This window comes from Sceloporus occidentalis, unplaced genomic scaffold, assembly GCF_023333645.1.
Source record: "Sceloporus occidentalis isolate IW3139 unplaced genomic scaffold, rSceOcc1.0.p SCAF_56, whole genome shotgun sequence".
NCBI classification, from domain to species: Eukaryota; Metazoa; Chordata; class Lepidosauria; order Squamata; family Phrynosomatidae; genus Sceloporus; species Sceloporus occidentalis.
In genome coordinates, this window is record NW_028317036.1 from 338,786 (window position 1) to 365,980 (window position 27,195).

Consider the following 27,195-nt stretch of genomic DNA (forward strand, 5'->3'; position numbering starts at 1 on the left):
AAAAAACTAAAAACAAAATAAAAAATAAATAAAAACACACAAGTGAGAGTGCCCATGATATCGACGGGAGTTCAAATGCCAATAAATAGGATAAGGTATATAAAGGATCAAATTTACAATGATATGGCACAAGGCCTTAGAGAATCACTCCAACTGCAAACAGAATGGAAATGTACATATAGGGGTTTCCTAACAGAATGAGTAAACACACAGTTGTGATTTCAATAAGTTAAAAGAACAACAAGTATTGTTTCGCTTGTTGAAGTATTTTTCTCCTCTAGGAAAAAGGTCCTTAAAACAAAACTTTTAACACTGGGAAAAAAATAGAAATACACTGTTACTGCTCTTGGCGTAGCCAATTTGGCTGTAAAGTTTAAAATACAGCAATCCCATGTTTGATTCTATCGAACAACTAGACACGCGACACACAACTTTGAAGGGCCTATGCAGTCATCGTGACAAAAAGCCCCGCAACCTTTGCACACAATCATGGCTTTTAGCCTGCAGGAACATTTCAGTTCCAATTCGTCCGCACTGCTGCTGTCAGCAAACGTCTGCGCAGGCATCGGAGTGTTCTGACCGCCCAACCCAGGAGGAGGTTTTGAGTTGCTCCCTAAAATTCCGATAGACTTTTCAATGGCAGATGCCGCTCTTTTGAAGCTTGTGCTACCAAACTGAATCGCTGGGTAATTCCCACATTGCTGCTGCTGCTGTGGCAGCTGCTGCGTTTGTAATTTCTGTGCAGCTAATTGAGCAAAAGGCTTTTGTGGCTCAGAAAGTAAATAGGAAGAAAAATCGGCATTTTTCAAAGCAAATGCTTTCAACTGTTCTTTCATTTCATTCTGTTCATAGGAAGCTTGTTTCATGGTCAGTTCACAGCTGTTGTTTAAACCGTCCTCAAAAGAGATGGGCTCTGACTTTATATTGCTACAGATGCTTGTAGGCTGAGGCCAACCAAGTCTTTTAGTGGTTTCCATGGTAACTGCTGGTTGCTTTTGATCAGAAGGGACTTCTGAATTAGATAAGGAAGGATGCACTAAAAATTTATGTTGCAGAGTCTGTGGGGCATCACTGAGGTCTTCGCTTTCCTTCATGTGAATGCTTGGTGAATACGCATTCCCCATTCGGGGAGGAAGGGACGGAGCATTGTTTTCTCCCAAAACCTTCTGTTCCGGGTGCCTGTTATAAGCAAAAGTGTTGGGATGGGGCTTTACAGAACCTTGCGGCAAATACACTGAAGAGCCAGGGCCTCTCTGGGCCATAGGCATTTGGTAATAATGCTGCCTGTGTGAGGTACTAGTTTCAGAGTGATAGCTGCCATTTTTATCAACGTTAAATACGTTTTGTTGGAAACTGCAAGAGGGCAGTGGCCTCTTTTGCTGTTTGATCTCGGGGCTGTGAGCAATCCTGGCTTGAACGGGGTGCTTGTTCATCCACTCTTGCTTAAACGCCTTTCCCTGACCCAGTGGAGGCATGGCAGAAGTCATCATACAGGACGACAGGTTGGCGTCGGTGTCCATAGCTAGCTTCCCAGACTCGCATTTAATCTGAGCATGTTCGCCAACAGTCCTAGCCATCCTCTTTTTAGGATGGTTTTCACGTTTCCTCATTTGCAGGGGGTTCATATTTCCCAGTGGGTAATTCTTACTATCAGGAGTAGGGGGCCGGAGGCTATTTTCAGCAATCATTCTATCGGGTGTACTTTTATACACAGACTTGGGTTGCATCGGGAGCCTATTAATTTCTAGCTTTGCACCAGGTCTTGGCTGCGGTAACACTTTTTCCAGCGGCAGGTTGCCTTGAAGAAGCTGAGTTACTAATGGATTATTTGCCTCAACCGAAGAAAGGCGACAGCTTGGATTCCCTGTGCTGGTAACCCTTTTTAGGTTTTCTGTAGTCAAAGACACGGTCTCCTCTCTGGAAACATTTACAGTGGTCTTTGAGGACTGCACACTTAGATCCGAGTCATTACCTTTGGAAGAATTGTTGAGATGTGAAAGACTTGCGGTATCCACTGCAAAGCACTTTCCAGGTTCACATGCTTCTGATTTAATAGGAACACTGGTATTTGTGACAGGGCTATGACTATTACACTTTGACACCTGCAGATAGCTCCCAGGTTCACTTTTGACTTCACCTACAATCCTTTCGTTAGAATAACCTATGCGCTTGTTTGCAGTTATATGGTTTACGTCTGTCTTGTCATTGTTCGCATGTTCCTTTTCACTCCAACATATTCTGTTGTTAGACATGTACTCTAAATTGGAGTTATTATCTGTGCCACACTTTAAAGGAGGGCACCGTAACTGCTCGCTAAAGTTCTGCTGAGAAGCTGCCGTCTCACTTATTTTATCTTGCAACAAGAAGGATGTTTCTGAAAAGCTAGTGCTTGTTGTGATCTTGTTTCTATCATCTCTTGTTAGCCTTGTATTAATGGCTGAGTTACAAATCTGGTCTGCACTTTCATTAATGAGGTTTTCCTGCCTGCTTATAACAGACACCTGGGGACATGTTTTATTTTGCGCTAAAAGGTCCATCTTTCCGTGCCTGCTTTGGGAATCCACACTGTTTTCTGCATTCTCGACATTAAATGGGAAAGATGAATTTGGAGTTGTACAGTGATCAACAATGACTTTGCAAGGAATAGATCGGTTGGAGGAGGTTTGTGTTAACCCTGTAGGTAGCGTTGCACTCTGTACGTCTGATAAGTTACTACATGGACTTTTCTCCATTTTGTCACGGCTCAAATCAGAACCCACAGTCCTTCGATTGGAGAACATCGCAGTGCTAGACCGTCCAAGAGAATCGACCATTCCTTCCTCATGGTTTGACAATTTTCGGGCGGGGGTACAGATTTGTGCAGCGCTGCTTTCTTCTTCATACTCTGGAATAGCCAATTTGTCAGGATGCCAGTTGCTTGTACCCACTGACGAGTTTAGTGAATTCAACAAAGAGTTACTATGATGAGGATTTGGCAGACAACCCCCAATCGATGAAATTGGCACAGCGGTGTTAAAATTAACAACGGGGTTAGCAATACTGACAGATACTGGCACTCTTTTGTCATCTGTGGACTTGCACACAATGGAATTTGCTTCATGACTGCTAGTGTCATCAGTGCATTTAGGCACAACAGCAACGCAAGGGCCGTCAGTCTCCTTAACTGGGCTGAGCATGCCAATGTTACACGCGGATCTTGTGGAGTTTTCGCTGTCAATGGACATTAGAACCGACGACTTTTCAAGTGAGTTTGTAAAATGAGCATCGGCAGAGCTGCAGACAGACATCGTACCAACATTTTTGTTAAAATGCATCGGTACACTGCCGTCTGTACTGGAGGTAGATGTAACAGCTTTGTCAATGGAATGTGGCACATGAATATTTTCATTGGAACTGTGCACAGATTCATCAGAGTCCGTTTCCGATGATGGTGTGGTACTGAGAGGTTTCTGTAATGTGGCTTCCCGATGGAGGGTGGACTTGTTGCAGTTTGGATTAATGATGATGACACCAGTTGAGCCTTCTATCTTTGAATCGGAAGAAGGTACATCCGATGCTGAACCACCGTCTTTTGCTTTTCCGTCCTTAGTGCTCTGTTGCGTATTAACCCTTGCCTGATGCTTGGCAAATATCTTAGCCTTTGTTTGTTCTTTGATGTGTGCCAACGTTCTCGTCTTGCTGCCTTCACAAGGGTTTCCAACACCTCCTGAAACAATGCTTGCAGCAGCAGCCACCGCAGCTGCAGCGGCCGCCTCTCTTTGTGCTCTGGCTTGTTGCGCTCTTGCTTTAATATCAGCAAGGGTTCTGGCTCCAGTGTTTCTCCCACCACCGGCAGATGAGCTAGAGGACACTTTGGATTCAAGTTTGGGAGCAGGTTGGCTTTTGATGATAAACGGAGGACCAATTTTGGAAAGCTGGATCTAAAACAGAAAAGCAAAAGCATCATACCAAAGACTTAAGTAAAATACTTCCTAAGGAACAGCTTCCTAACTAGCTTACAATAGTTAAACACTTAACCAGAAACTTAATCATAAGATTATGTTGTAAGATGTGGCACAGTAATCAACACTATGAAGGCTTCAATTTTGCTCTGTGGGACCTTGTTTACACTGATGAAATGGTGTCTATAGAAAAACATATAATCGCTCATGTCATTATTACCTTGAGTGGTGGAACTTTAGGCTCCTCTCTCGGGGGGTGTTCTCTGTCAGAGTGACTTGAAGATATTCTAGAAAGATGATCATCGTCTATCCGTGGACGTTTCTCCTTGAATATCCCATAATTGTGGTGTTCCACAGTCTTTCTTTTTGAAATCTCAGGCTCCCGGCCTTCAGTTCTTAGCGCTTCAGACTGTTTACCATGGTCAAATGACTTTGCATGACCACTCTCTTGTCTGTTTTGTAAGCTTCCCTGCTGTTTATGACTTTTGCTTCGGGAGGATTCAAAGAACCCAGATGTTTCTAGTGTGCTAGCATACTTATCATTGGACTTTGGCTGATGAAATTCATTGTTTTTAGCAAATATTCCTCCAGAGTCGTTATGTGGTGGAGACATATATTTTTTATCAACAATGCAGTAATGTGTTGAATTGGTTTTTATTGTTATTGTATCTGGCGGTGATAATTCCGGAGTGACTGCTCCATATGACTTTTCACTGTCTACTTCAGATTTACACTGTTTGTGACTGGGAACATCTTCTGATATTGATGTATCAGAATTAAGGGATACTGGTTGATGATACTTTATGTCTTCATTGCTTTCCGTCTCAATTGCAGCACCCTCCCCTTGGGATGCCTCTGAGAAACCATCGGTTTCATCCTTTGAAGGTGACTGTGATTCATCAGATGAGGCTGGAGAGATTCCAGCTTGAAGCATGAGATGTTCATTTGTAGGAGGGCTATAAACAGAAGACGCTTCTGAAGTTGGAGGTATGTTTGCTGCATGTCCAGTTTCAGAGGCCAAAGCTACTGAAGACACAGATGAAGTTTCTGATGCTAATGGTACATCAGACATAGGAGAAGCTTCAGAAGTTAATGGTAAGTTAGATGCTGGGGATGCTTCTGATGTCAGAGTATGACTCGAGGAAGGAGAGGCTTCTGATCTTACAGGAGAAGCAGAGATTGGTGAATTGTCTGAAGCTAGGGATGTGGGTGGGCTTTCATCTAAAGGCTTTTGCTGGCTTTCAGACTCAGTATTCTCAAAACTTGAAACTTCAGAAAGAAAAGCAGCCTCAACCGATGCAGGAGTACATGGATCCTCTGATGCAGATTGTGTGTCGCCTCCTGGAGACGCAATGCTAACACACACTCCCTCTGGGCTCCCTGAGGAAAATGATGTCTCTGAAACACATGCGGTTTCTGAAAGTTGTTCATCAGGTTCGCTAATCAGTTCCATTTCCGCAGCAGTTGCATCTTCAGCGCATACAGACTCCACCGACGTGGACAAAATGCCTTTTTCCTCTGCAGTATTCAGCTCTTCCAAAGGAGGTTCCTCCTTTTCAGTTGTCTCATCAGGTGAACAGTGAGGCGAAACTGAGCGAACAGGAGATGTGACTTGACTTGGCTGGTTGACTTCATCTGGCATCTCACGTTCAAGACCATCAGACTTCTCGACTTCTTCCTTAACATTCAGAGTACAAACCGTTTCATCTTCCATGACCACACATGACTCTATATTTTCCACAAGCACTTTTTCCTCATTTTTAGTGTTTTCTTTGTCCCGTTCATCACACAACTCATTATCAGCCTTGACATCCTCTTCCTGACATTCGCAAATGGTGGTCTCCAATTCTTCAGCAATTTCTTCCTGAATCACTGCTTCTTCAGATATTAATATGTCTTCAAGTACAGTTTCATCTACTAACTCCTTGGAGGGTACCTGGTCCATGTTGCAAAGGGGTTCTTCAATCAAGTGTTTTTCCTGAAAGGGTGGTGCTTCATTGATGGGTTCTGTGCTACTGTCAAGCTGCGCCGATGTGCCAGGTAAGCTCAAAGGGGTTTCTAAGGAACTAGTTTCATCTTCACTACTATTTTGAGCTGAAGTTATTTGGAGAGATTCTTCTCTGGACATTCCAGATCTTATCATAAAAAAACAAGGCAAATGGTTAATAATGTAAAACTGGTCAAAGTTATACAAAAAAACCTGTAAACTCCCATTCTGCTTTAATGTATTAATAATACCAAATATGCTAAATGCTATAAAGTTGACCAAACCATAAGACATATCACATCTCCTTTTATTAGGGTTTCAGCAATAGTATCACTGCTTTGTTCGCATATGCAAACTTATCACATGTAAGTTTGTCAGCACCATTACATACATGCCCAGTGTTTTAACCTGTTACCAGCTTAGGACACATGTATTTCCCTTGTTCTGCCCTTGAATTGGTCACGATATAGATAACCTGCTTAACTAATAAGATTGGTGTTATGAATAATTGGGGAAAAAGACAAATGTCATCAAAACAAAGCTAAACAAAGGCATGACATGTCTTACTTATTAAGAAGAATAATTTCACTAAAATAAGCAGTTTACGTTTGTAACAGAAAGATTCCCACTAGTATCTCTTATTCCTTTTATGCATTTGACTCACTTTTCCCCATAAAATCTCTCGAAAAATCTTTCTTTCCAAACTTCGGTTTTCTTTTCTTTTTCAATTTCTTGTCGGATACGCATTTGCATTTCTGGTGTAAATTCCCCTACAGAAAACACAGGATGAAAAATATACAATTATCAATTATCTTGTGTCATTTTCAAGAAAAGGGTGTAGCGAGTCTCAAAGAGTGGCAAAGGAATGTATAAAACATTTGGGGGGGGGGGTTAAAACATATTACTACATCAACATCCTACTTTTAATAATTTGAACTTTTACAACAAAGTATTTTATTCAGTTAACGCCACCAGCTCTGCAGATTTTTGGCATATAGTACAATAAGGTATTACAGCAATTTTTAACATTACTATAATAACTGCAATGCAAGAGCTCCTAAATATTTAAGTATATATATATTTGCATTTTCTTTAAAGGTATTTAGTAGCACAAACCATGGAAATTACAACACTGCCTACACACCATTGTTTTACCTGATAGGCTAACATCAAAACGTGGTATGTACTTTAAATTACAAAAACTGTTTAAAACTAGACAAATCTAGCATGTTCTGAATATTTAAGCAGATATGCAATAACACAGGCTAACAAATATAGTTAATTGCATAAAATGCAAAATAAAAACGTTTACCTTCTGATAACCTCTGTTTCCAACCTTGAGCGGCATATGCAAAGAATTCATTATTTAGAGCAGAATTACTAAGCCGTAAAGTGCCATCATTTCCCATCTAGAAAGAATAAATACTCAATAAATAAAAATAATCAGTACTCAATAAATGGTTTTACAATTTTTTTCTTCTTTTCACTCTTGGATCCCAGGCAAGCTCATCAACCACATAAATAAATTAAAGCAAGTATGGGCATTAAAGTGAATGGCTTAAGTGTCTCTTTAATGATTGTTTCTAAAGGGTTACGTGTGGGATGACATAAAAGTTAAAACGACACAGTTTATTATGCCTGCCTCTTTATATTAATTCCAAAATTATACAAGAAATCGGTAAAGATGAGACAATATTCAAACATAATGGATAACGTTGTTTTCACTCACCTGCCTGTCTACCTCTGGGAGTAAAAGCAGAAGGTATTGCTGAAAATGCTGTGGCAAAGAAGCAAATGTATGCTTGTTAATTAAAGCCCTCAGATTAGTATTCACTAAGATTGATCCTGGAGTTTCAATGTCAATATCTTCTGCTTTGGTCCATTTCAAATGCCCTAGGATACAGAAAACAAAGTTATCACATCTGATGATAAGTATTCCGTATCCTGCAGGCTGCGCTGACATTATAATCTTCATCGGTATTAAGATTTCAATATAAAAGGAAACTATTTAATGCAATAACTAACCAGTGTCAGTGTGAACACTTGAAATCTATCCAATTTGTGTGTTTGCTTAGTGGTTTGTCAATACAATAAAAGGTACAGGAGTTGTACACCACTCTCCTAATGGAACGACTGTCAACAAACTAGCCCCATACATTATGCATGTACTCCTCATGCTGTGTGAGCACATGTATATATGCATGAGTTTTGTTTTTGCGTTAAATACTGGCAAAGCATAACACGTTAGGGATCACATGAAAACTAATTAAACTTCTGAGACCTAAAGGAGGCAAACAGGTATACAATAAATGGTGATTATGGTACAAAGTATAGACAGCATTTTGGCATAGACTAATGGCTTTGGGTTTTGTCACTGGATTTTAGTAGAACATGGCCGTAGTAAATAAGAACGTGAATAGGAATTGGTAAATAGCATTCTTAAGGATATACACCGAGCCAAAACAAAGAAGTTACGCAGAAAGAGAATGAGTTAAAAACAACACAATAAAAGGATGTAGTAGTGTCATAGAAAGAGAACCATGACAAGACACAAGACAGAATGATGTACATGACGAGAACATGTTAAGCTCCAGTTTGGTTGCTTGGTAATGGAAGCAAAAATATAATCAGGAACGCTTCTAGCAATGATTATATGTGTCAGCACAATGTGTTCACAGATACAGTGCTGGGAAGAAGTATTTGCTCCCTTCCCAATTTCTTCTATTTTTACTTATTCGCCACAGTTAGATGCTTCAGAACATCCAACTCATTTTAATATAAGGCAAAGACAATGAACACATAATGCAGCTTTTAAATGATCATTTATTTTATTGAAGGTAAAAAGTAAATCAAAACCTATGTAACCCATGTGAAAAAATGATTGTCCCCCTAAACAACTGGTTGTGCCTCCCTCGGCGGCAACAACGGCAATAAAACGTTTGCAGTGATTGGCAATGAGTCTTTTACATGAGGAATCTTAGGCCGACTCCTAAGAATTGTTTAATTCAGCCACGTTGGTGGGTTTTTGAGCATGAAGTAAAGTCATCACACAGCATCTCAAACAGACTCAAGGGAGGACTTTGACTGGGCCTCCAAAACCATCATTTTGTTTCTTTTGAGTCATTCAGAGGCGGAGGTGCTTGTGTGCTTCAGATCTTTGTCCTGCTACATAACCCAACTGCATCACAAACTGATGGCCGGACATTTTCCTTTTCTGTAGAGAGTAGAATTCATGGCTTCATCAATAATGGCAAGTTGTCCAGGTACTGAAACAGCAGCCCCAAACCATCACAATACCACCACTGTGTTTTACTGTTGCTATGATGTTCTTATTGTAGAATTCTGTTACTTTTACACCAGATGTAACATGACCCATGTCTTCCAAAATGTGTCACTCTTGACTCAGTCCACATAATATTATCCCAAAAGTCTATTCATCAAGGCGTTTTTTGGCAAATGTGATATGAACCTTTGTGTTCTTTGTTTTGGTCAGCAGTGGTTTCCGCCCTGCAACTCTCCTATGGAGGCCTCTTTCTTATTGTGGAATCATGAACACTAACCTTAACTGAGGCAAGCAAGGCTGGCAGTTCTTCACGTTAGCCTGGGTTATTTTGTGCCCTCCTTTTGGAGGGATTTTGGTAGACCGGGCCAGTCTTGGGAAGGTTTTCTCCATTTGTAGATAATGGTTCTCACCTTGGTTAGCTGGAGTCCCAAAGCCTTAGAAATGTTACCTTTCTAGACTGATAGATGTCAGTGACTTTGTTTCTCATCATATGATCACAGCACCATACGCTGCTTTTTTAGACCTTTTAAACTAGTTCACTTTGCAAGACAGGTAATTAATGTCTAGATTCAACAAGACCGGCAATATTCATGCCTGGGCGTGTCTAGTGAAATTAAACCCAATTATCAACCAAGAAAGTGGACAGGGTACAAAGACAAATGGGAAACAAGGTCAGAAGGAAACCAAATATATTTAAATGATCCATCAAAGTACAACCACTATACATTAAAGAGAGGTAGGTGAGCCAGGTGTAGAATAAGACAAGCACCAGCCGGCAGTATATGGCAGATTCAAAGGTACTCGGGGGCTCATGTACTGCTTACAGGAAGAGTAACTTACAGCAACAAAAAGAGGTTGGTTCATTTGCAGCCCACTGGTTGAGGATGTAGGCAAATTCTATAAGCACACAAATGCTATTCCTTTATTTATTTTTTTAAGATACAAGGTTACTTGCTTTTACTAATGCTTTAATCTATTCACTTTGAAGCCTTTGAAACATAATTAAAAGAATAAATATTTTTCAAAGGAATCAATTAGGAAGCACTTTGATTCACGCCAATCAACAGTTTCAGGGCATCTAGCTCTATATTGTTCAAATCATTGTGGTATTACAGCTCCAAGTCCATACACTTGCCTGGTGATATTTAAGGTATATTCGCGAATGGGAAAGTTGACAGAAGAGTTTTTTTAATTGAATTATACCTTATACGGGGCTGGAGAAACCTGCCAGTGTTGTGTCTTCATAATGAACAGTGAAGTCCGGGAGTGGAAACACCAACTCAGTGAGTTTACTTTTTAGTGAATAAAACCCATAAACTTCTAATGAGCAGGGACTGAGGATTAAATTTTGCCCTGACACTTTAAGGCCATCAGCCAATAAATGATGCCACCCATGCTAAAGGAAGAGATCCGCGGCAGGAGCACGGATAAAGGCGTGTGAGAGGCTCCATCGGAATTTGTGTGATTTGCTCAATGGCCAGTCTGGGCCCGTGGATGGGAATAGATTCAATGAGTTACTAGTAACATTAACTAATGGATTTCATGCTACTTGTGAAAAGCTCTAAGGGGTCTGATGAGACCACCACACTCTGTGGACATGCACAGAAAGCTCTCCTGTTAAATCTCAATTGAAACTCTTGTCTGCCACTAATTAGCTGTAAAAACTTGAACTGCAAGGCTGGCAGCTTCTCCTTAATTGCTTTTATTTTGTTTCTTTCTACAGGTAAAAATGCATATTAAAGTCCTTTTTTGTATGTATTGTTTGTTGGTGAGGCTGCATGTCCCATATTTCATTACATGACTGCTATGATGCTGTTAAAAAGACGACTCTTTATGGTCACAACCAGCAAACCGCTGTAATTTATTACAAAGAGCAATAATTCTTAACTCCATTCAATTAAAATGATGCCCAGACAACACGGAGACGACAAAGAATTACTTTCTCTGATGAAACGTTTCAAGTTCAAGCAGATAAATAATTTTTTTTAACTGTTGAACATGGAAACACTCCAAATTATTAACACGAGGAATGGTTTTGCTACAACTAACAGATAATAAATATCATGTGAATTCTAAATAAATAAAAGTTTGTGGTCACTGACAAATGTCCTTGCTTTCCATGAAAATAGTTACGTGACTCCAGACATTTGAACAGTGGTGTTCATTGAACAATGTACATAATCCCAATTATCAATCGGGTAATCCACATGATGGTAGATTATGGGAGAACAAGTTTCATGCTCAATTTCATTTATAACATTAACCCCTTGACTGCTAACGACGGCATGGTGCCGTCGCTAGCAGTCCCAGTCAGGTGCTAACGACGGCACCATGCCGTCGCTAGCACTCTCCTACCTTTATGGAGGTTTGTAGACCCCCATCACCACCTACCCCGGCGATCTGCCCCTCACACTGAAGGGCATCACCGGGGCCACCCGATCCGGCCGGTGACGTCTCGCGCAATGACGTCACCGCGCAACTTTATTAATAACTGACAATTGTCAGTTAAAGCGGTATGGGGGCATGCTGCTTAGATGCCTGTATCTCAGGCATCTAAGCAGCTACAGATGCTTGTTAATAAGTAAAAAAAATAAAAAAGTACAAAAAAAGTAAAAAAAATGATTTGGGGGTCTCTAAAGGCAGATAAATAAAGATCAAAATTGCCTAGAGAAATTAAATTATCTAAACATAAACTAGTTTAACTTTAAAAAAAAAAATAAAAAGTTTAAGTATTCTAGCTAAATAATCACTGTGGTAGCCAATGTTACCACAGTGATCATATAGCTATCAAAAGTCACATTCCCTTTTTAAAAATGGCCAATACTAAATCCCTTCGATCATGGGGTTAAATTTAGCCAATGGTAGAGGGAGACAATTTTTGAAATCCGGATGACCATCTCATCCCTGGAGCTCCTTGCATTTTTACTGCAAAACTTATTTTTGCTGTAAAAGTGATTTTTTTTTCTCCCTTTACCATCATTTCTTTGGGATTGTAACGGGAAAGAATGGTGTGTGCGTCTGTGAGTGAATGTATGGAAAGTATGGTGTGTGCTTCTGCGAGTGAATGGAGATATGAAAGGCGTGTGAATGGTCAGTAATTAGGGTTGAAGCCTTGACGTGGCATTACTGCTCACGTAAGAAGTTAAATTATGGCACAAAGTACATATTTGCAAAAACTACACCACTTGGCGCATCAAATGAGGGGCTGCATGTGTTTCTAGTACAAACATGGAGTGCGCAAGACACAAATGAACATGTCGCTATGGTTAGAAAAAACATATTTTCTAGCCAAACCGACATATTCAATCATTATTTGTGCACTCAACTTTTGTCCTAGAAATACATGTAACCCCTCATTTGAAGCGCCAAGGGGTGTAGTTTCTTGAAATGTGTACTTTATGTACCCTAATTTAACTTCCCAGATGTCTAGACCCCTTTAACTTCAGATATGGCAGATTGGAGAATCTTGTCAAAAATTGTCTTAAAACATTTTGGTGGTGATGCCAGCAATTAGACAGCTCTAAACAGCTGGAAAGTTAAATTATGGTACATAAAGTATACATTTTCAGAAACTACACCCCTTGGCGCATCAAATGAGGGGCTGCATGTATTCGTAGCACAAGACTGGAGTGTGCAACACATAAATGAACTTGGCGCTTTTAACTTAATTTTTTTTTTATTTTTATAAGTGTGATATTCATTTATTTGTTGTGCACGTCTACTGTTCTCAATTTCTGTTTATTTTAGACCGGTTACCTACTACAAATATTTAGCAGCACAGCTTTTGATATTAGAGTTTAGAAAAATAAAATTACAAACTAGTTTTTATTGAGTAGGAAGTGAAAAATTACACTTTTTTCCCATTTTTGGCTATATTTTGCAAACCTGATGAGACATACACATATAAAAATGTTATATTTGGAATCTGTTGGGTGTGCTGAAAAAAACAATATATGGTTTGTATAGTTTATTCACAAGAAATGTACTTCTAAACGCGTTTAAACGTGAGATGCACCAAAATCCTGAAAACCATCTTAGCAACAGGGTGGGAAATGGCTTAGCAGCCAAGGGGTTAAGATCCGGGACTTAAATGGTAGGTCCTGTGGAAAGCGGATGTCCCACTATGGTGGTAACAGGAGAAAGGGCATATGTCTTAATGAAACAAATGTGCAGATATGAGAGCTTTCAATATAGCTCTGTCGACACTTAAGAACCAGGATGTTCAGAAACGGTGAAGGTGATCAAATCAAATAATATAAATAATCTTCATATGCAGTGATTAAATAGTCAGGACAGTATGATGTAGCACAGTGTGAAACACCACAAAACTAAGGAGAATGAAATAATATATATATATAATATATCTCTAATAAAATAATACCAGGAAATGGCAAAAAGGTATAGAATTGTGTATAATGGTAGCATCTAGCAAAAGATTGCCTGCATTCAACTTTTCACAGCTACCGTATTTGAAGAAACCTAATTGTAATGCATCATATTTCACACAAGTTAACTAGATGCAGCTATTAAACATAACTTAATTCAATGCTTCTGCTTATAATTAGAATTGAAGACATCCTATTTTATATCTAATTAGCAACATTTACCCAGAGTTTAAACCTGATGCATAAATATCACCTCTTCGTTCACTGTGTTGTTAGATGCAGTTGTGCAATGCTTGTGGTTGGCTATGAAATAATTACTAATCCTTTGAAAAAGTGAGACAAATAGGTTTGGATGCTTAATTTAAATTTACGCAATAATACAAATCTTTCTCCCATTTGGCTGTATATCAAGTTTGTTAGACAAGGAAAGCAAAAAATGTTAGCGAGGGAGGTGTCAATAAGCCTAATTATGGTTGACTGACTGGTTTCCAAAGTTACAAAAAATGGTATGTTTGGCCGTAATCCTAGAACAGTTACAATAGTTTTAATTAAAAAAAACAAACTATATTTTATATATATTGTGTATTATGCACTTTTCCTTTTATAAAAATTTCTGGTCAATTAAATTGTATATGAATGTACCATGATGTTTCTTTGAAATGACTGTCCCCTTTGGTAAGTGTGCACTGGAAAAGACTGACCAGTTCCAAATGTTACGGGGGGGCTTGTTCTCTGGCTAAAAGCTTCTACTCTGCCTCTGCGCACATTAAGTCCACATACAATATGGCGCCATTTTGAAAAAAATATGCAGCCGGGAAACAGATACTGAAGAAAATAACTAAACAGAATGGGAATGTAAACAAGAATTGATGTGGAAGAAAAATGTAACGTGAGTGAAAGATTACAACATATGATTTGATGTTAATATGTTTTCTTTGGTGCGTGTTTTTAGTTATCTCCCCAGTACTCACTAATCTCCATCCTACACAATTCAAACAGGGGTCATGCACACCTAAATGCCACATATTTAGGAATAACACAGGACCTGCTCCTCCTCCATTCTGTGTGTTTCTTTTGTTGCTATTGGCTCTGAAGAACAAACTTAAAATACCCACGGGTTATTAAGAAAGATAAAACACGTGTAAGACATAAAACCAACATAACGGAGTCTCCAGCATTAGACCAAAAAGCCAATCAGCCACACACTACGATACCAACACGATTCACATCACACAGTCTTCAAAGAGTTATTTGCAGTAATTCACTCACCTAAACCCGACTTCTTCAGACGTTTCAAGTGCTGGCTTGTCTGTTTGCCTGGGGGTGATTTTTGCCCCTGCTTGGTTTCCTTATCAGAACTGTCTGCTTCCCCGTTCTTGGATTCAGACCCTTAAAAAAAAAAAAAAAAAGGAAATAGGGTATATAAAATAAATTATTCTGCATGGCTTGCCCTTTAGCCATACCAAAATATTATCTTTGTTCTCTTTATAATTAGCAGGAGCACAGTGTCCTTTTTTCTGCTACATTCCTTTTTTGCAGGACACCGGAGACAAGAGAGAGATGGGCTGCTGAATCAGATAGGAATGCAATCAATAACTTGCTGAACCCTACAGCAGATAAGAGAGATAGAGCTCAGCTAATGCAAAGCTTTGAAGAGAACCCCAGATGAGTGAGTACCTGCTGGTAAAATTATCTGTAATAGCGTACATTGTTAACTCAATCAGCGGTCAAATATGTCGAACACAAGAGCGTGGATCAAAACCATCAAACTGCAATCTATGTGCTGTTTAGAAATCAGTTCATTCCTTGAATACATGTATTTAAAATTACTCCCAGATTTATCCCTTTTTCAATACATTTTCATAGGCAGCCAATAAGCAGCCAAAAAGACTGATGTCGGCTATACAAAGTTACACAACCCTTTGCCTTCCGCAGTAACCCCAACAAAAAGTACAGCACAAAGCAATAAAGAGTTCCAAAGGAACAAAATCAAATGGTACATAAACAGCTACTAAACCCGCACCCAGTCCATTTTGGAATTGTTAAATAATTGTACAGATGCTTGGATGTTTATGAGAATATTTGCAATGACAACCAAAAATGATGTAAAAGTGTTAAAAATGTCTCTCCCACTAGCAACCCTAGCAAAAAAAAACGAAAAAAACCCCACTAATTCATGTGGCAAATATAGAATGAATGAATAGTTAACTTCTTGGCAAAGGAATTCAAGCAAACAATGAGCAGTGCATGGAATGAGGAGAATGAATATCTTTAGGACATCACCAACCAAATTAAATAATTCCGTATAAGTTACTGTAACTGCGTTATACTTCATTAATGTCTAGTCATATAAAAGTGTGCGCTAACACTTCTATGAAAAAGGCAAAAAACAACATTGTGTAAGAGAGATACATTTGCAGGCATTTGAGCTGGCATGCGGTCTGGCATTTCTATTTCTGTGACTCGGTTCCCGATCTTTGTGCGGCGGCCGTTTAATTCTGCCGTGCAGTCTGTATTCTGACACACAGCCACACGGTTACATTTCAAACAATCAATAGGTCTTCATTCAAGTACCTAGAAAATGTATTTTTCACAGCACTAGGAGGGAGCAGCTGCAATAGCCCGTTTATGCAGCTTTCCTTTCATCACTCCGTCCACCCTCAACATATAGGCTTGTTGCTAAGGATTTCTTTTAAAATGCCTTCAATCTTACCTGAAGGAGAATCGGACTGCTCATCCGACACCTTTAAAGGCGTCAGGACAACACGAGGCACGGTCTTGTTTACCATCATAGAGACCCCATTTCTCCTCTTCTGCTGCTGCCTCAAAGCCTAAACAAAGAAAAGAATACAGTATAAGGTTAGCCGGCGACATCAGCTAGCACTACGTTCAAACAACCACTGTGCAAAAAGCACATCCAACATCCCCCACAGCCTCCTAGAATTTACGGCAGCCTTACATGAATTATACGCCGCTCGTCCTCAAACACGGGACTGTGGAAAAAAACAGCCGTGTGGAAAAACAAACAAAAAACCACCCGAAAACTTGTAGTTCCGAAGACACGCAGACGCAGGCACCTAGCTGCGTTTATATCATAGCTCATGACAACAAAGGGAGCTATTAGGCGAGAATACTACCTCATATTCCCCCCACGTCAGGGGCTTTTAACACCGTCATTTCCAAATCACACAGAAAGAAGTGTTGGAGAGCCGTATGTATAGGGCTGCGCATCTCCCTCAGGTGCATCTGCTCCGTTATCCTGCTCAGTCAATCAAGTTAAACAGAGAGTGTCATCAGTATGTACAGCATGTAAGGACTACAGTATCGATGCACTCGCTCAGCCGTGTGGAGTGCTGCACAGAAATCACTTAACATGGCAGGAATCGTTCATTTCTACGACGACGAGGAATCGGTCCTAATCTCAAAAATCTAAAAAAAAAAAAACCAATAACAACTTGCAACACTTGAGCTTTTGTCTGCTTGCTTTTAGAGATTAACCTTTAAAGAGCCAGCAAGATCAGAAAAAAATAAATGAACGGGGGAATTAATAAATCGCAACAAATGACAGGGATCTTTCTCCAGAACCTCCAGAAGTCCCACGGATGAACTAGCGCTGAATACAGATGTCATTCACCATAACACTTGAATTAGTCGAGCATGGTTGACGTTAGATTCCCGACACACACTATATGTCTGGGATTCACCAGGTTGTGACACCGTGCTGTGAAACGGTTAATTGCAGAATCGCACGGTAAAGAAGCTGTAATTTTGTAAACGTGAAAAGAACCAAAATCAGCAAAGATGAATACCCTGCAACACAAAGAGACCTTTACAGCTTAAACAGAAATCGCCTTCGCAGGTCATTCCAGCGTGTAACCCTTGAACTGCCATCGACATGTTACAGCCTTATAATTGCCTGCTTTACAGTCGTTCGTGTTAATGTCATTTCCCTTATTACGGAAAAGTAAACAAGCGCTCAGCATACACCAAGGCAGTTCACGGTTACAACACCAATTATTCACATCATTAAATAAATGCATTTGGCCAGCGAATGCATCTATTATTGTCTCTATAGTCAGTGATCTGGCACCAAGACCAATCATTTCTTGCTGCAAAGCTTCAGGGACACACTGTGTAAATATGCAAGAAAAGGGTCATTATAAAGCTAAACAAAAATAACATTTCTCAGCATCTTTGAAACAGGAGGAACCTTTTTTTTTCCATTGGCAGCGATGGAGTCTTAATTAATTTGCAAAATCAAATGGAACCTTAAAATAGATTTATTATCCATTTTCTTTCACCGTGCGGGAAACAAATGAAAAAGCCGTAAGAATAGATGTATAAGCCTCGGGCGCTACTCCCGAATACTACTTGTTATGGCAATATGGGACAATTCTTTTCTCAATTATTTTTCCTCGGCAATTCAGATGGCGATTGAGTGAGCAAATACGCTAAAACATTCCGACCTCCATTACCGCCAACAAATAAAACGTAACAAATGCATAACATGTTCTAATAAACAGCTCAGTGAAAAGGCAAACCGTGTGCTGCAGTAGGGCTGTAGCGCAGCTTAATCTTTCCCGTTGTTTACAGTAAACAATGCGCTGATGTATACAGATTAGATGACATTCTAACGTTGTTGTTATAATAAAATAACATTGTTAGCCGGCGATACACATACGGAGATGTATTGTCGCATTTAAAAGGGTCATTTCGACAACATTCTACATCTCTCCCCGGAGATTGTCATGTATGAACATTCAGAATATCAGCTGGTTGAACCTCAGGGTAAAATCACATGCTTCTTCTCAAAGGCTTTGCTGTGAATAACGCCTGATATTGATTTTCCAGGTGCATAACTAGGCAGCTGGGGGACCCACATACCATATTTTGGGCACCAACATTGATTTTTTTCTCCTGCCTTCCTTTGATGAGGATTTCCAGAAGCTACACCACCTGGAGAACCATGTCTTCATGTCTTGCCCTGGCTCCCCGCTAATCTGTACACATGCGGACTCAAAATATGACATCACTACCCCGAGTCACGACAGGTGAAGCACTGGGATTTAAGAGAAGGGGTATCCGAGTGTTCCCTCTCGGTACGTAGCCTCTGGGTTTACATAAACTTGCAAAATTTGTTACCCCATCGTCATGATCAACAAGTCTTCTTAATAACAAAAGATAACTAGATGATTAGAGACCTTCTAATGCCACTCTCTGGTTCTATGAGCCATCTGTTTTAAGGGTTAAATTGGTGTTCTTTTTTGTTGCAAAGAAAACATTTTTTCTTCTGTCAACTTCTGATCGAGCTTCAAAGTGCATATTTTGTTTATGGGAAAACATAAGCTTAAAGACTAGTCTCTCCCATATGAAAATTCACAAAAATATTACCGTTTACTGACAAAATGTAACGAGTTTGACATTGCATACGCTTATTCCTCCTTTTTATGCCTGCTGGGTAAGCTGTTCTGCGTTTTACACTTAATCTCTTCTCTAGCAAGAGGGTACTTGATAAACTGAATGGTAGGAAGGAAAACTATGTCAAGCATGTTACATTCTATCCACGGTGTAGAGAATCTTAATAAAGAACAGAGCAAAATTATAACATTTACACGATTCAATCTCTCTTCAATTATTTTGCCTAAAAAAAAAAATTCTTCAACAAATAAAAAATATACACATCCAAACATAAATATACATAATACTAATATTTCGGTAGCAAAATAATCTTTCAGGAGAATTTCTTTTTTACTTTTATTTTATTTACATGCATAAATTCCAAACAGTTACGACAAGTCCCATTAATTAAAAAAACCCACACCATTAAAATGAAATAAATCATTCTTATTCATAAACACATTCCGTGTCTTTTTTTGGGTGGCATTAAATCCATTATGACAGCACAGAAATGATGATGTTTTTAAAGCTTCCCATCCCCACCACTGGAAAAAGAGGACGTTCACAATCAAACAATAGTGTTGTTCCCGATCATCAAAAACAGCATTTAATTTTCACATTATTTTTTGGGGGTTACATTAGGTGTGTGGAAAATGTGTTTGCTCCCCTTTTGTCTAAAGAAATCCTTTTCCGTCCTGATAAAACAGTATATAATTTGTATGAATGCATTTAACAAAAAACAGGGGGCACATAGTAAAAAGGGCGGAATTGTTTTTGAGTGAAACCTATCAAAAAGGCCTTTAATAAACAGGACAAATACATGGAGAAGGCGGCCATTCGATCAGCATTCAGGTAACAATCGCCAAGATACCCTGCATGTACTTCAACAAACCTTATTTTACACAATTTTCCAAAATAAACAGTCACAATAAAGACGACAGGAAGTATTATGAAAAAAGAAGCTCAAAAAATTAACATTTGTGGTACGAAATATACTACATATAAAATTATCACCGTTTCCTATCGCACACTTTTGAATAGAGACATCTCAAGTACCAGGAAAAGTTGTTGGGGATTTTCTATGGCTGGCTATCAAGTAGCTGCAAACTAGAAATAGTCTGCATCCCCTACAACCTTTTGGTTAAAAACCATTACTTTAAATGCAGTGTGTATATTATATATATATATATATATATATATATATATATATATATATATATATGTCCAGGTCCTCCTCACCTGTTGTCTCTGTAAATCAATTTGTTATGTTACATACTACTTGTGTCCTGTCTACCCAGGGCCGGCCCTACAATGGAGCCGACTGGGGCAATTGCCCCAGGCGGCACTTCAGAAGGGGCGGCACTTCAGAAGGGGCGGCACTTCAGAAGGGGCGGCACTTCAGAAGGGGCGGCACTTCAGAAGGGGCGGCACTTCAGAAGGGGCGGCACTTCAGAAGGGGCGGCACTTCAGAAGGGGCGGCACTTCAGAAGGGGCGGCACTTCAGAAGGGGCGGCACTTCAGAAGGGGCGGCACTTCAGAAGGGGCGGCACTTCAGAAGGGGCGGCACTTCAGAAGGGGCGGCACTTCAGAAGGGGCGGCACTTCAGAAGGGGCGGCACTTCAGAAGGGGCGGCACTTTGCCGCCCCAAGCGGTTTTTTTTAGTTTTTTTTGAAGCGGAGGAGAGAGAGAGGGGCACCGAGTGGTTTTCGCTTACCCGCTCGGCGCCCCTCTCTCTCCTCTGCGGCGAGTTTCCCTGTTCGGTCTCTGTGCCGGCTTGTAATGCAGAGCGCCGGAAGTGACGTGAATTTCCGGCGCTCAGCATTACAAGCCGGCACCGTGGCAGCACAGGGAGACTCGCCGCAGGACTGTTTAAGGGTAAGTACCATGGGGGGGGGGGTAGATAATGCCGCCCCCCCCCGGCGTCGGGCGGCATTTTAAACTTCGCCCCAGGCGGCGTTAAGTCTTCGGCCGGCCCTGTGTCTACCCATTGTACAGCGCTACGGAATTTGATGCCGCTATATAAAACAATAATAAAAAAAAATATATATAAATATATATATATATATTCTTTGTTTGATGGTTTAAGGAAATGAATGAACAAGCAAATTAAGAAATATCACTAACTGTATATTCCATAACTCTGTTGCTAAGCAGAGAGAAATATGTAATTTAAAGCCTGGCGCTCTTTTAAGCTTGTAGGTAATAAAACATGCAAATGCTTGTTTGAATTACTACACATAAAGGGTGAGACATTTCAACTAATGCATTGAAAGATAAATTTTCTTAGTGGCATCCATCATAATTTTATTGTTTGAATTACACAATTAAGTAGGTAATAAAAAGCAAGCGCAATGACATACTTTGGCAATCACTGTAAACTAATAGTGAATATGTGTAAATACTTCATCAATCACATAACACAGAATGAACAATAAAATAATGAACAAAAATGCAAGCCAAGCTTCCAACTCCAGTAAATTGAGAAAAACCACCTAATGTTTCAGCAGAGAGCTTAAAGGGACACCCCAGTCACTATATGACTGTAAATTCTTGTTTGCCCCCCCCCCCCTCCTAAGCAAGCAGCCGTACATATGTTTTGCTGGCTGCCCCCATGCGGTATACTGCCAGTCAGCACTAGATCAGTGAGTGTTGAAGTGGGGGGCTAACAAGACCCCCATGCTCATGCGCACAAAGAACACCAATTGATTTCAATCTTTGGCATGAAACCAGAACCATGTAGGGCAGGGGTGGGCAATTAATTTTCCCATGGGGCCACATGAGAAATTGGAATGGTTTTAGAGGGCCAGACCTCTACAAACTACAAACTCCGAAGCCTTGTCCATTTTGTTAACTTATGTGCTGTTTAATAAAGTTATTCAAGCCTACGTCATTGGTAGAGGTGCTTGAATAAGTAAGGCCTGAATAACTATTAGCACAGCACAGAAGTGAACAAAATGAACAAGGCTTCGGAGTGCATACCGTATTTTTCGCTCTATAAGACGCACCTGCTGATAAGACGCACCTAGATTTTAGAGGAGAAAAAAAAGGAAAAAATATTTTGAGCTAAAAAATGGGCTAAAATATTTATTACAATAACTGAATAAGCTATGAACACAGTAAGACACACGCAGTAAGACACACACAGACACAGTAAGACACACACAGACACAGTAAGACACACACAGACACAGTGAGACACACACAGACACAGTAAGACACACACAGACACAGTGAGACACACACAGACACAGTGAGACACACACAGACACAGTAAGATACACACAGACACAGTAAGACACACACAGACACAGTAAGACACACACAGACACAGTGAGACACACACAGACACAGTAAGACACACACAGACACAGTAAGACACACACAGACACAGTAAGACACACACAGACACAGTGAGACACACACAGACACAGTAAGACACACACAGACACAGTGAGACACACACAGACACAGTAAGACACACACAGACACAGTAAGACACACACAGACACAGTGAGACACACACAGACACAGTAAGACACACACAGACACAGTAAGACACACACAGACACAGTGAGACACACACAGACACAGTAAGATACACACACACACAGTAAGACACACACACACAGTAAGACCTCCCTCCCTAACCCCCCTTCTCAGTATCTCCCCTCTAACTCCCTAACCCCCCCTTCTCAGTATCTCCCCTCTAACTCCCTAACCCCCCCTTCTCAGGATCTCCCCCCCCCGCCCCGGTCACTTACCTTAAACTCCTGTGTTGGAAGCGTGAGGCGTTTGTCTCGGGTGCCGGCGCTTCACTGCTGATCGCCGGCGTCTGACGTCATATGCCGGCGCCCAGCGTAAAGCGCCGGCACCCGAGACAAACGCTTCCAACACAGGCGTTTAAGGTAAGTGACCGGGGCGGGGGGGGGACACCGGACTCATTGGTGAGTCACCAGGACACTCTTTGCGGGCCGGTCCGAGCTATTCAGCGGGCCGGATGTGGCCCGCGGGCCGTGCTTTGCCCAGGTCTGATGTAGGGGGTGTTGTGTTGCAACTTCTCCTAAAGGTAAGTCATTCATTAATTCCTTTATTGAAGAACACATACTAAAGTACTTACTACGTACAATGTTTGCTGGGCATAAGAGCCATAATAATGTGTATATACACAATCAGCAAGTGCGATGGGAAACTAAACCAATCAGTCTTTTTCCAAGTGAAGTGTCCCACTTTATGCGTTATCTGTACTGTACTGACAAATGATGTTCATCCGTTTGAAAAATTCATTATTCAAACAAATGAGGCAATGATATTAAAACTGGTTATTAAAGACACAGTTCAATTAGTTGCCACGGTGTATTTTTACTCATTCATACACAGACATAAATGTAACATTCTCTAGCACAAGCTTTTACCTATCAACACACTTTGAACATGTTACTTTTTTTTTATATCTTTGCCGACTGATTTCCCAGCCAGTAATGCTCTGAAGCAAAGCATGGCGGGGATGGGAATGTGCCCCTGTAATGATACCCCAGGGCACTACAGTAATGTCACAACAGTCACATGAAGAAAAAAATCACATCCTTAAAACGCGGTTAAAATCTGTGGAGTTATGCAAATGTCTTAAAATGTTGCGGAATTAACATCCCATGTCCCAGTCTGTATGTGAATTATGTTACTTTATGTTAATCACCTCAACAACCGACTCTTTCTATTAATGATTTATTTATCTGTTTGTTAGCCTGTCATTCCATGTGAAGAAGAAGAAACCCCTAAACCCAAACACTTATACCTGGCAGCAGCCAGTGGCTCTTGAAAGCGGGTAAAGAGGGACTGGCCAGCCACCGACAGGGATGCACAGTGCCGCCACATTCAAACAGCTAAAAAATAGCAAAGCTAAAATAATAGCATACATTAAATATATGAATGTGTTTACACCCTTTAATGTCAAAACAGCATTAGAAAGGCTTTCAGGTTCTGAAACAGTTTCTCCTGGCCAGGGGCGTAACTAGAAGCCTCAGGGCCCCGGTGGGAGAATCTGTTTAGGGCCCCCCCTTCTCACTACCCCCCTTTGTAGGTCACTTACCGTGCAGTCCTGTGGTGGGGGCGCGAGGCCTCTGTCCCGGTGCGCACGGCTTCACTGCTCAGTGTTAAGCTCTGGCACCCAAGACTGACGCCTCACGCTCCCACCATTGCAGTCGGGGCAGAGGAGGCAGAGGAGACAGAAGGGCGCCAAGCACCCCTTGGAGCCCCCTGACTCCAGGGCCCGGTCGCAGTCGCGACCCTGGTAGTTACACCACTGCTCCTGGCAATACAAAAAGATCTATCCCTGAGCTTAAGTAATTAAGCCCAGTAGCACAATGCATAAATTACATTTAAAAAAAAAAAAATGGCAGTGATGACGCATCATGTTGCATCCAAGTCACATTTGTTTTGGTCTTTTCCCCTTGGATTCATGCCCTGGAAAAAGCTGTTTTGGAAGTCTATGCAGTAACACCACCACTTCTTATCTCTCTCTGACCCCGCTTAATACCCGAGTACACAATCAGCAAGAAGGCAGGTTTACTACTTTGCATTTTATAATCTTTTTGCAACGGGCGGACTATTAGCTTCAATCATCACCCATTTTCCAATACATGAAATATCCTATTAAATAAAGCCACATCTAGTCAAAGAACCTGGCAACAGAAACGCTGTTCGGAACCGGTGTGCAATCTGTAATGTAATAGCAACAGTGTTATAGAACAGACTAATCAACAGAAACACACCAAAAGAAAGATAAAAAATGTCCGTCGTCAGTCATTCTCTCTCGGACGCTATTGAAGAATTTTAAATTTATTTTTGTTTTGCAGACGTACCAATTGCTTCTCTATTATATAAAGAATTTTCCCGTGCCAATCCCTCATTTTGGTTCTACTATCTACAATGTCAATTTAATATCATGAAAAACACAGCGTGTAAGATAATCTTAGAAAATTCACATAGTACTGATCAAAGGCCAAAAGCCATAGCAGAGCAACAGGAACTGGAACCGCTATGCCGTATGAATAAAGGCTCGAGCCCGCGCTGCAGAATCTTCCACGCTAAATAAATAATGGGAACACAGCACTTCGTCGTTTGATATTAAATCAGAGCAAAAATACACTGCTGATCGTTTGCGTTCATTTCATAGCATCATAAAATAAGGCAGCAAAATCAATCAAGATTCTATTATTATTTGTTCTGCAAAGGCTTATTTTATTGCACATTTAAAAAAAAAAAAACTGCGAACCAATTATTCCCAGAACACAAGTGTAAATTGCAAAGGAATCTGTTTTTATGAAAATGTGCCTTTATAGCATAGCATAAAAGGGCGTTAAAAGGCAGGAGTCCAAAATGTGATTATGACTACAAAACAAACATTTTGTATACAAGGTTTCCTTCTATAGACTTCATACAAACAACAGCTGCTCAATAGAAAAAGAGAAATAGGGCACAAGGGCTGCAAAGAATGACTTGCCCCTCTATTTATTCTACTATTGCTTATTTGTCACACTTTAATGCTTCAGATCTTCAAACCAACTTTAAAAAGATAGATGACAGGTGTGGATATTGGTATGAAAAGGAATACTTTCTCCAACAAAAAGCCACTAATAAGTGCAACAGGTTCACTATGGACAAATGGACAAAGTTGTCTTATAAATAATACCAAAGTGCAAAAGGAAATTACCGCTCTCACACAAGTGATATAAAACAATATAGATCCCTATAGAACTGTAGATACTTCCATAATACACGTGTGTGTATATATATATATATAAACAAAAAAGAGAAATCCCAATATAGTGTAGTATGTTAAATCTAAATCTAAAACAAAAGCAAACATAGGAGAGACTCTTACAATGTGAAGAGCACAGAACGCTCATATAATGGTGCATCACCTCTTATATAGTCAGAAGCGTAACTCCACTAAACACAAAATGCAGTTTTTAAATGATGAGTTCATGTAGAGAAGGAAAAACGCTATTCAACCCTACCTGGTCCTTTGTACAAAAAGTTATTGCCCCCTTGGTAACTAAATATCTATATTAATATTGTTATTGCATTTTTTGTCCAATTTTGGTGTGTTACTTTTAATAAAAGTGTGGTGTGTGTGGGGGTCATTTTCAGTTTTGGCCAAGTGAATCCTGAATTTTCGGTTTCGGTCCAGAATTTTTTATTTTGTTGCTACTTGACACAGTTAGGTTCAGTGTTCACAATTCCAAAAATAAGAAAGAGATGCAAAATGGCATCTATGGGAAAGTTGTTGGACGAACTGCTGACCAAAATAAACAGAAAGGCTCATCTCACATTTGACAAATAACATCTTGATGACCCCCAAGACTTTTGGGATTATGTTCTGTGGACCGATGAGTCAAAGGTGGAACTTTTTCACAGCATTGTAGGCCCTTGTAGGATGCGGTTTGTATCACCAAGCTGCATTTTTCACAAGGGAACTTGATAGAATTGAGGAATGTACCAATACTCTGCCATGGGCATCAAGATCCCAAGAGCTGAAACTACACAATTTATTTTAATGGTGGTTATTTCACAAAGTTGGCCCTTCATAATGTATAGTGAAGTCAAGGAGCTGGAACAAATCTCCATTAGGTAAATAATGACCAAAAGCCAGAATAAAAGGTGTGAACACACACTATCACCATACTGGATGTTTCATATTCACGTGTTGGGTTGATTTAGAGTCGTCATGTTTATTTCTGTATTCTTACATAATTGAGTATAGTTGAAAGAAGATGTTGGTTAATCTGCTGCTTTTCTCCTCTTATTTCAGCTTGTTGGTAACAGGTTAGTGGCTATGTTTCATCAATTAAACTGATCATACATTTCATACACATGCAATATGAATACATACATGTGAATACCTTTTATAACACTGCTTTAAACATTATAGTGGCTATAAAACTAGCCCTAAAAAAAGAAAAGAATATGCTCTACAGGGAATCATTTTTGCAATAAAATCCCACAGGGTGTATTAATGTATTTCAAAAGAGCAGATGATTAATTTGTTAATAAACAGAAAAAAAACACATCCATAATGGGGACGTTGGTTTTTCTGTTAAATCACCTAATTTGCCCCGTCTGAAATGCTGCAAAATGTTCTTTTCTATTCTAATTATGGTAAATTGCCTGAGTTAGAGAATAGGTTACATGTCATTGCTGGGA

General features: G+C 40.1%; 1 protein-coding gene across 1 annotated transcript in view; it reads right to left on the reverse strand.

Annotated features, from left to right (window-relative positions):
* Positions 1 to 401: 401 nt before the first annotated feature.
* Positions 402 to 27,195, reverse strand: part of LOC149287784 (putative Polycomb group protein ASXL3) — a 56,189-nt gene continuing 29,395 nt past the window's right edge. Inside the window, exons 6-12 of the mRNA XM_089492403.1 lie at positions 16,310 to 16,427; positions 14,866 to 14,985; positions 7,658 to 7,821; positions 7,241 to 7,337; positions 6,593 to 6,698; positions 4,162 to 6,076; positions 402 to 3,920 (exon numbers count right to left, since the gene is read on the reverse strand). Of these exons, the coding sequence (XP_089348529.1) occupies positions 402 to 3,920; positions 4,162 to 6,076; positions 6,593 to 6,698; positions 7,241 to 7,337; positions 7,658 to 7,821; positions 14,866 to 14,985; positions 16,310 to 16,427 (6,039 nt within the window). The remainder of the gene's footprint in view (positions 3,921 to 4,161; positions 6,077 to 6,592; positions 6,699 to 7,240; positions 7,338 to 7,657; positions 7,822 to 14,865; positions 14,986 to 16,309; positions 16,428 to 27,195) is intronic.